Below are 9786 nucleotides of genomic sequence, written 5' to 3'. Positions count from 1 at the left end.
GAAGCCTGCGTGTCATCTGTAGTCGATTGCAAAAAAGTTTGAATATTTTCTCTTCATACTTGCAGAAATGGAAGATTTCTCCTAATGCTTCCAAAACTCATCGAATAATATTCCCACATAAACCAAAAGCTCTTTATTTGAAACCTTAAAGTAGATATGTTGTCAAGATGAGAGGGGTTCCAATAAATTGGTCAGGTGAAGTTAAGTATCTTCTAGCCATGCTAAGAATTTAACTTTCATAAATCACATTGAGGGCATTCAAGCCAAATGTAATAAATATTTAAAATGTTTATATCCCCTTATTAATAGAACATGAAAACTTTGTCTTAAGAACAAGCTTTTGATATTCAAACAATTTTTTAGGCCAGCCATGTTGTATGCTGTACCAATATGGACTAGCTGTTGTAATACCAGGAAAAAAGCTCTGCAGAGAATTCAAAATAAAATTTTGAAAATGATTCTGAAGCTTCCTCCATGGTATAGTACCAATGAGTTACATAGAATATCCAATGTTGAAACATTGGAACAAATGTCAAATAAAATAATTAATAATTTCAAGCAAAAACCGTTAAAATCTTCTATTGCCACGATTAATGCGTTATATATTTAGGTTAAGCTAGGTTAAGAAAATTGAAAACGTGTTTTTTTTCTTTTATAAGCAGGTGAAATCAACTCACCTGTAAAAAATCTGAACTGCTACGGCAAATGAGATGTAATATGATGTCAACAAAATATTAATAAAATCTGAATTTGTTTTACCAAATTAGGATGAAAGTGTTGTCTAATAACACGGAACACCTAGATATATGAAAGGAATGTAATGTTTGGAATGATACTAATAAAGAAATTCGAAAAAAAATATCATGGTGAGAGAAAGTTGGGGCTGACACTTAATCAAAATTGAGAACAAAATTTACGTCATTTGTTATAAGTAAATCAGTTAATGAGCTACCTCCAGGATAAGAGTGGGTAGGTTCTGTATTAGCGCAAAACATTCCAAAGTGTACTAGATAACTCACAGAAACGAGTTGTTTTGGGACATTTTTTCCTAAAGTTTGTGTTGAAATCACCTATTAAAACAATTTTCTCATAATCAAGCGATAGTTCGGAGAGTTTCTGATCAATTAGATAAGAGCAGTCAACATCCGGAGGAGAAAAAAATGATCAACACTAGCATGACCTGAAAGCATATCTAAGTTATCATGAACTCTGCAGTTAAGACCAGATTTAAAGTAAACACAGATCCCGCCACCACGACCAGTCATACGGTCATTTCTTAATTTACTGTTACCTTTGACGGCAACTGTTGTATCAGTTATGGTTTCATTTAGCCATGTTTCCGTTACGCATATGAAATCAACTTTACTAGACCAGTGAGTGATGGGCCTTTAAATCGCCTATAGAACCATCTGTCTAAGCATTTATGGTTCTTCAAAACTGTTGGCAATATATAGAGCATTAAAATTATAAAGCAAGGGACTAACACATGAGCCTCGGGGAAGACTTAAGCTAAATCTGGAAGTTGTAAGTTGATCAAAAGTGAAGCTCATGTGAAATTGAAAAGCAATTGTTCCTTGTCCGCAAAGACTTTTTGAATATTTGATTAAAGCAACGCTAGACAATCGTTTGTTCTTTTACCACTACGAAAATTGAATTGAGTATTTAAAAGCATATTGTTTAATCCAGTCGCAATATGATCTTTTTTTTCTAATTATAAAGGGAGTGAATCATTTATACACAATTAAATTAAATAGTCAACCGACTTGATTATTGCTTCAATTAGTCTTGATATTAACTGGAACATTTTTATTTTGGACTTGATTTAGAAATATTCAGTTAAAATTCAATCTCATCATCTATTATGAACGATTTTCTAGGTATATTATACAGATGGATAATATTTTTCGCAACCAGAGATTTGCGATTTCGTTCCAGAGATTTCATATCTTCAGGCTTTTGAGAAAACGATGAGAGTTTTTGGCCTATCAATACGTTCTTTCTGGAGTTCTGAGGCTGAAGGAGTTAGATATGCTTGAGAGCTGAGAAAATTAAAAAGATTCTCTTCAGACTCCTGATAATCACATAGTTGACATGCAGGAACGCGTATAAATTTGCCATGATTTTAATAGCTTCAGGCCTTCCATCGTGAAATACATCATGCAAGTGACATCACACTAACTTTCAAGATCAGTTCGCGGGCCGCAGTTTGGCAAGCACTGCTATAATGTCAAACCAAAGATATTTGTTTCTCAGTCCAATGGCAGTCAAATATTTGATCCCGAGTATTGCAGGTATGTATAACACATTGACACAACGCCCATCATGCTGTCCAATAAATCTATCTTTAATTGTTCGTTTGTTCACCTTTTCACAGTCTTATAGCAGCGATAATGTAGTAGGAGGAATGTGTTCCAGAGTATGCGGGTTTTCATTTTCAATGGGATCTGTTGAACCGTTGTTCGTGTCGAGTATCGGCCTCTATGCTGGCAATTATATCAAGGTAGAGCTCGTCCTTGGCATTGGTTGAAAGTATGAAGTCCATATGGCTAAATGAGGGATTTGGAACTTGGTTCAACGACACCAAATTGGGTAACTCTTGTGCCAATCTCCCAACATCTAATGGATTCGCTAGTTGATCATTCAAGCTGTAATAAATGGCAACTGGAGCGTGTACATTCGTCAGATTGTAATCTGGAGGATCCAGCGAGTGGTAGATCTCAGTATTGTTATCCACGCCGTAATCATATTGCCGGAAATGACCCGATGTGACTTCTTGTGCGTAGTGGAAAATTTGTTTGCCTGAAGACCCGGCTGGTATGTGCCCGACTAGAATGGGAATGATTTGCGGGTTGATATTTCTGTACTCGCCGCTGGACAACACAAACATTATGTTGAAACATTGTTGCTCATTGACAGCGCATATTGCACTCGCAATATGCGGAAAAATAGAACTAGCTGGCATAAACTGGTTGATACCCAAGACACTTACAATGTTCTGTAATTATTGAAAATTAACACTTTTCTTCGTCAGAAATATCTTGCTAAATACCTACCGTAACTGTATTTAAATGGGTGGACAGATATTTGAACACGGGATTGCTCAAATGTGACATGTAAGCAGCCGGTGCCAGTGCATGAAGTTTTATGATTTTTTCATTGTATCTTGGAATCAAGGAATTCATAACAAAAAAGGCTGTTGTGCCTTGAGAGTATCCAACGTAATGAAGTTTCCTAAACTTCGTGGTTTTCAAGACAAAATCAATCATTGCTGGAACGTCGTAAATTCCAATTTCATGCCACGAAAAATCCCAGTACTCCTTCATATCTTCGGTCAGATAGGTATGCTCTCTACTGTATCGGCTTCCTCGTGCATTGCCAAGCCAAACGTCGTATCCAAGATTCGACAATAAATAGGGGAGTCCATTCTGTGGTCCTGTCATGATCCAGTCAGCCGATGATCCCAACAAGCCGTGTATCATCAGCACCGGGGGTTTAGTAGGGTCAAACCGTCCGGAAACAGGAGAAGCAGTCAATCGATGCATTTCTACCACAAATCCATCGTATGTTTCTATCCGGAAGGTTTCTGGTTTGTAACCATATTTAGCTAGGATTTGAGGCTGTATACATAAAGAACATTTAAAATGTGTTGTTTTTAATCAAGCAGTTCAGTAACTTACGGTTGTTAGACTACCATCTTTGTTGTCGAAGAACAATTCAGATATGGTTGGTGTGACAGCCGATGACACAACTAAGAACAGCTGAAAAGGTGTCATCGTGCAAAGAAGTTGTGATGTAATAGTTATCCATTTCATAATTCAAATGATATTTATAGCGCAAGGGGTAAATGCGGGTTGATTGACACCAATCATAAAAAGTTCTAACCCTTGTAAGTCGGTAAGAACAAATCCGTTGACAGGTTACAGTTAACCTGTTTTTATATTTTTTTTTCAATCCAGCAGAACCGGCAAATTTGCCGTATACATTACCGTGCAAAAGTTCATACAAAAACATACAAAAGAGTTTTGTCTATATCTCTGTAATTGTACGTTCCATTGAAACTCTTTATGGCACATTCGAAAGGGAATGAGTTTACCTTTCCAAAAACATTTTTTTAAATTTTGTATGCTATTATTATAGCTTTATTAAATTTTGTGTGCTAAATTTTTACTTAAAGCTGCGACATTTTTCAAAATATACACTGGAAAAAAACATAGCTAATTTCCTCAGCAATGGATCCATCAAAATTTTAAATCAATGTGCCATTACAATTTTATATTCTGTGAAGAGCGCTCACGAAATTTTGGCGTAAAAATCTGTAAACTATTCAAAATCATCGAAATTGTCATTCAAGTCAAGTGCATCGTGCACCCCTCTTAGTATGATGTATGATCGTGCAAAAGTTTGGGATCACCTGAGTCACACGCAAATTATTTTTGTCAATATTTCTGTCATTTTTCAGCCAATTTTAATAGTTCATAGCTTTTTTTAATGGCGCGTAGATGATTGGTTTGAGATTTCACATTTTTTTTGTTTTAAGTAAGTTCAGGTGAACCCAAACTTTTGCACAATGACTTGAATGGCTGTTTCATTGATTTTCAATAGTTTGCTGATTTTCTGTCAACATTTTGTGAACCCTCTTCGAAGAATATAGGCTTATGATTCTAATGACACATTGAATTAAAATTTTGTTCAACCCAATGCTGAGGAAATTAATCTTTTTTTAGTGAGTTTTTTCAAAAATGTAACAACTTCAAATAAAAATTTAGTGTACAAAACTCAGAAAATGTTTTTTGAAAAATACATACGAAGTAAGAATAACTTATTGACTTTCGAATGCGCTACAGATAGTTTCAATTGGATAATCACCAGTGTCGATACGAGTAACTGACACTGAAGTATACTCTAAGTGGTAGTCGAAATACGCGTATCTGTCAAAGATAAGCAATAAGGGCGGAATTAAAAGCAACAAGATACACCAATCTACTATCTACTTGTTTCTCTATTGAGATTCCACTCAGATGATTTGCATATATTAATAAAGAGCATACATTATTTAAAACTTCTTGCAAAAAACACGTATGATGATTCTTCCAGGTTACTCAAAGGATTCCTCCTTCAATTCGGAAAATATTCTTAGCGATTTCGCAGAGAAGTTCTCCACAGATAATTCCGCATTTTTTTCACAGAAAATTCTCTAAGTTTTCTTAAGATTTATCAAAAATCAATTTGATATTGCTTTAACAATCTAATATGATATCTGAATAATATTTTCTTCAAAAATTGTTATTAAAGAAAACTTTAACATTCCTATAAAAATTAAAGCGGAATACGTTTATATGTTCCTTCGTTTAATCTTTCGCGAAAATACTCAAAAATTTACCGAGTAATTCTTCGGAGAATTAAATTATTGTTTGCTTAGGGACGTCGTCCTAGAATTCTTTCGAAAAATTCATTAAAGATCTATCCAAGTATTTTCCAGATTATTGTTTTTACTTCAAACAACATTAGCGAATCTTCTGGGGGTTTTTAAAAGAAGTTTTCAACAGGTTTACTAAAGAATTTTGCATTCATTTAAAAAAAATCAAAATTCTCCATAAATTTCATCAAGTATTCTTTTAGGTTGTAATAACTTTCTCCATTTTTTTCCGCATAGATTCTTCCATAAATAATATCTAGAAATCTATTCACTCTCCATATTTGGTTCAAAAACTACTCCAGAAATCTCTAAATATATTTTTTTTAGGGATGGTTTCACAAATTACTCTACGAACCACTCCATACCCGTGTCGGACATTGTCCCGAAGATGGGCTATATCGGGCCCGAAACCGGTCGACGTAAAACTTTTTGACGATTTGTAAGATGTCTCGTCTCCCGTCGCATCTTGTGAATGACGTGTAGTTCTAACGGTAGTGCAAACCATAGAAATGAGTAGTGAATATTCGTCAAATCGAAAAAAAACACAGGGCTTCTTAATTATTGAAATGAACAGCTCTTCATTTTCGTGTAGTGAAATACCGATAAATGAAAAAAAAAACGAGTTTAATACTATACCATTCAATTCCACTAGATTTTGTATCCTTCAACAGATACGAGTATTTCGAGCTCAACTGTAAGGCTGTCTTAACTGTCGTGTACTGGGCTTGACTTTATTAATTTATTTCAACTGAATTTTAGATTTTTGAAGAGAGGCTTTATGTACTCGTTTGTACTCTTTTAGAAAGTTGACAAAAATGTACTCTTTTTGGTTAGAGCAAATATGGTAACCCTAACTAGGATCAATTCAAAAGGGAATCGAACACCACCAAATGGAGTAACTTGCAACACGAGGGAGAATTTTAACACATCGATACTACATGAAATTTATGTTTCCAGCAATGCGGAGTATCTATTAGTTCAGTTATTGGATTTGAACATACAACGGCAGATTTAAGTGTAAATACAGGTATTGCTTCGTGTTTGGAGCTGGAAGTCAAACACGTATTTCTCATTTTATCGTACGATTTGCATACCTGTGGCAAATCATTTTTCGTTATACCTAAATGTTAAACATAGGAAGCTCACCGACATTACACAAAGGAACATTTTTTACTAGTAATCATAGTGGCCTGATAAAAGTTTCAAACGCTTAACAACAAAAAATCTCTAAATAAAATCAAAAACTTATTTTGACTATCCATGTAGGGTAGTCTTGTTAACCTTAAATTTTCAATAAAATACTATGAATTTAATTATTCCTAGAACAAAATAAAAAACTGCAGCGTTACCATCATAAACATTATTTTCAATTAAATTTAAATGACGGCTATTTGAGAAGATCAATAGTAGCAAATTTGACTTTTGATACAATTCATTGAAGTGGTGCTTCTGGTTTGATCAATAAATCAATTTGTATGACCTAAAAATCACTATGCTTCCAGAAGAAGTTATATGGAATATTGAAAACAACTTTTCACCAGACTCCATGCTTCAAAATTAGTAATCATTTAACAAAATGCCACGATGATTCTGGGAGTATTTTTAAATTTTGAACAACCTAGGTCAAATATATGGAGAAACAATTGTGCCTAGTTTTTGAAAATTTGCATACAATTGCTCTAGTGTGTCCCTCTCAACTCGATTGTATGACATTTGCCAGAAAACCATTTGCCAGAATCAATTTGCCAGAATGATTTTTTGCCAGAAAACCATTCCCCAGAATGTACTATTCGCCAGAAAGCCATTCCCCAGAATGGACCATTTGCCAGAAAACCATTCCCCGGAATCATTTTTTGTAATTCGTTTTCAACCTTGATTTCAATTGATCGACATATTTGTGAAGATACATCGAAGCCAAACCTCAAATTTTCAAGAGCGCAAATCTAGAGACCCAAACAGCCATTCCAGCTGAAAATTTAATCAATTGGTTTTCAGCTCAAACCGCTGGCTGGTTCTCGAGGTTTATGCTCTTGAAAATTTGAGGTTTGGCTTCGATGCATCTTCACCTCGAGCCTACTGAAATTTTCGATATTTGTCATTTTTGTATCTTGAATATACTCATATTATTTGCACTTATAGCATGAAACTTTGTGTAGTCATCTTTCACATTATTTACATCAAGAGGATTGGACTACTAGCACAGCACATTTTTAACAAAAATTTAGTAAATATTGCTCCAAATAATGTTTATATCATTGTAATATTATAACAAGTATAAAACAATGCAAATGATCGATCCGTGTTATTTAGTCTATGTTGTTAAAATCCTTCGCATAAAATTTTATGCAATTTCCACTACTTACATAGCTGGTCTGAGAACAAAAAAGCTGAAACGTTTGACACGAATTACTTTAGTTGAATAATTTCTGAAATATGAATAGTGTATCTTTGCGGAATAAAATTGCAAAACAACTAGAAGAACAGCCTTTGAGTGAAAGAAGGGAAAATTATGTTTGAAATATGATCAGTTTAGCGCCAATAATCATTGAAACAATATAACTCAAATGAATACCCAATGTTATTTCGGTCATATATTTAAATACATTTTTCAGTTAAACGTTTGATTGCTAGTTTTAGCTATCTGGAACCGGAGATATTTTGAAATTCTTAGCAGGACTGCTACGTGGCCATGATTAATGGTGGAAACCAAAAAAACACACATATATTGGTTTCTCATATTCTGTCGCTTGCTCTACGAAACAAGTCGGTTATGAAGATTAATGTTTTCGGAATCACTCGAGTAATCTTCAATGAGAAATTATATGAAGGTCATGGTAAATATTCCATTATTGATTCACTTTCAATTTAGTTTTTTTTTATTTGAGGACATATATTGATTGTCCATTTCCCGATATTTGCATTTTTTTACATAAATCCTTTTTACAGACATTTTTATTGACAGCAGTCGTATATTGATTTTATTAGCTGTAATTATTTAAAATTGAGATGACATATCCTTGTTTACATTACTTCCATTCCTTCTGTTAAGTGCAAGCAGAAACACACAGTACAATTATAAAGACTAGCCAATAATATAAAGAAGGGTAAATCTCCTATGAAGCATATAAGTCCTTGAATTAGTTAGCCCTAAAGAACAGCCTAATCTTCAAAGAAGGGAAAATCATTAATAGAATGTTGAAAATACAGTTGCCTATGAGGGGTTGTCCATTAACAACGTGGTCAATTCTTTCGGATTTTTGACCTCCACGGGGTCTTTCGTCCAAACAAAAATTTAAAAAGAATTGGCCATTAGCGTGGTCATTGGCCAGGCCCCCTTCCATCCTCCCATAAATGATCACATGGTTAATGGACGACCCCTAATAGCTTGTATAAAATTGATGACTATTTTAACATTAAAAACAAAAAACAGTTATTTCTCAGAAACTATGAAAACCTCGGAAATCTATTACACCTTCTTCTTCTTATCTTGTGTTACGTCCCAACTGAGACAGAGCCAAATCTCAGCTTTGTGTTCTTACGAGCTCCTCCACAGTTATTAACTGAGGACTTTTATTGCCAATTGATCATTTTTGCATGTGTATAACGTATTGCCGATATGAATATGCTCTATGCCCTGGGAAATCGAGAAAATTTTCAATCCAAAGCTTCGCCCGGTGGAATTCGAACTCACGTCCGTCAGCTTGCTGAATAGCTGCATGTTTACCCCTAGTTATCTATAGAGTAAAGTGGAGCATAAGTTCGAGTGAGGCAAGAGTTTCTTTTAAAGATTTATAGCTCAAATCAAATCAAAACTTAGAAATGTCATGGTGGTTCGAATGCTATTCAAATAAGAGACTTTCACTCCAAATATCATAAAAATCGATTGATATTCGGAAAAGTTATGGCTATTTGTTGTTTTTGGACGTAAATATTGTAATATTTGGTCAAACTTTCGATGCATGGAACCAAATGAAGATATAGTTGCAAAATGATGATTTTTTCAGCACGAGTCGTACATATATCCAACAAGGCTCGCCGAGTTGGATAAATACGACGAGTGCTGAAAAAATCGAATTTTGCAACGAGTTGAATACAACATTTTTTGCAATTACAAAAAATGCCGTTTGAATTGGATTGTTTTTACATATTACAAGAAACCCCACGTGGACGTCCATGCGTAGTATAGGCTCAATACTTTTCAATCAGGTAGGCTGTGATACACACACAGTACAAAATTGTCGCAAATTTTCACGTTCCCAATTATCCTGATCGAAATTCTCATGGAACGACAGATCAGGTGAGTCGCCGCAAGTAATGCCAGTAATGCCAAACTGCCTATGCAAACTGTAGCATGGAATATCGGGTTTACT

The 9786-nt window shown here is 34.5% G+C and overlaps 1 protein-coding gene across 1 annotated transcript; it reads right to left on the bottom strand.

Annotated features, from left to right (window-relative positions):
- Nucleotides 1–2381: 2381 nt before the first annotated feature.
- On the bottom strand, nt 2382–3773 carry LOC5575961 (lipase 1). Its single transcript, XM_001662267.2, has 3 exons — nt 3678–3773; nt 3054–3617; nt 2382–2995 (listed from the first exon to the last, which is right to left on the bottom strand). The coding sequence occupies exons 1-3, from the start codon at nt 3771–3773 to the stop codon at nt 2435–2437; spliced, it is 1221 nt and encodes a 406-aa protein (XP_001662317.1). The 3' UTR covers nt 2382–2434.
- Between the last annotated feature and the right edge of the window lie 6013 nt (nt 3774–9786).

Source organism: Aedes aegypti, chromosome 2, assembly GCF_002204515.2.
Source record: "Aedes aegypti strain LVP_AGWG chromosome 2, AaegL5.0 Primary Assembly, whole genome shotgun sequence".
NCBI lineage: Eukaryota > Metazoa > Arthropoda > Insecta > Diptera > Culicidae > Aedes > Aedes aegypti.
The sequence above is the reverse complement of the archived record's forward strand: the minus strand, read 5'-3'. Positions and strand labels throughout refer to the sequence as shown.

Coding starts and splice junctions, on each gene's coding strand:
- LOC5575961 (XM_001662267.2), bottom strand. CDS start 3,773: ATGACACCTTTTCAGCTGTTCTTAGTTGTGTCATCGGCTGTCACACCA. Junction 3,618..3,677: donor AAGATGGTAGTCTAACAACC/GTAAGTTACTGA, acceptor TTATGTATACAG/CCTCAAATCCTAGCTAAATA. Junction 2,996..3,053: donor CCCATTTAAATACAGTTACG/GTAGGTATTTAG, acceptor CAATAATTACAG/AACATTGTAAGTGTCTTGGG.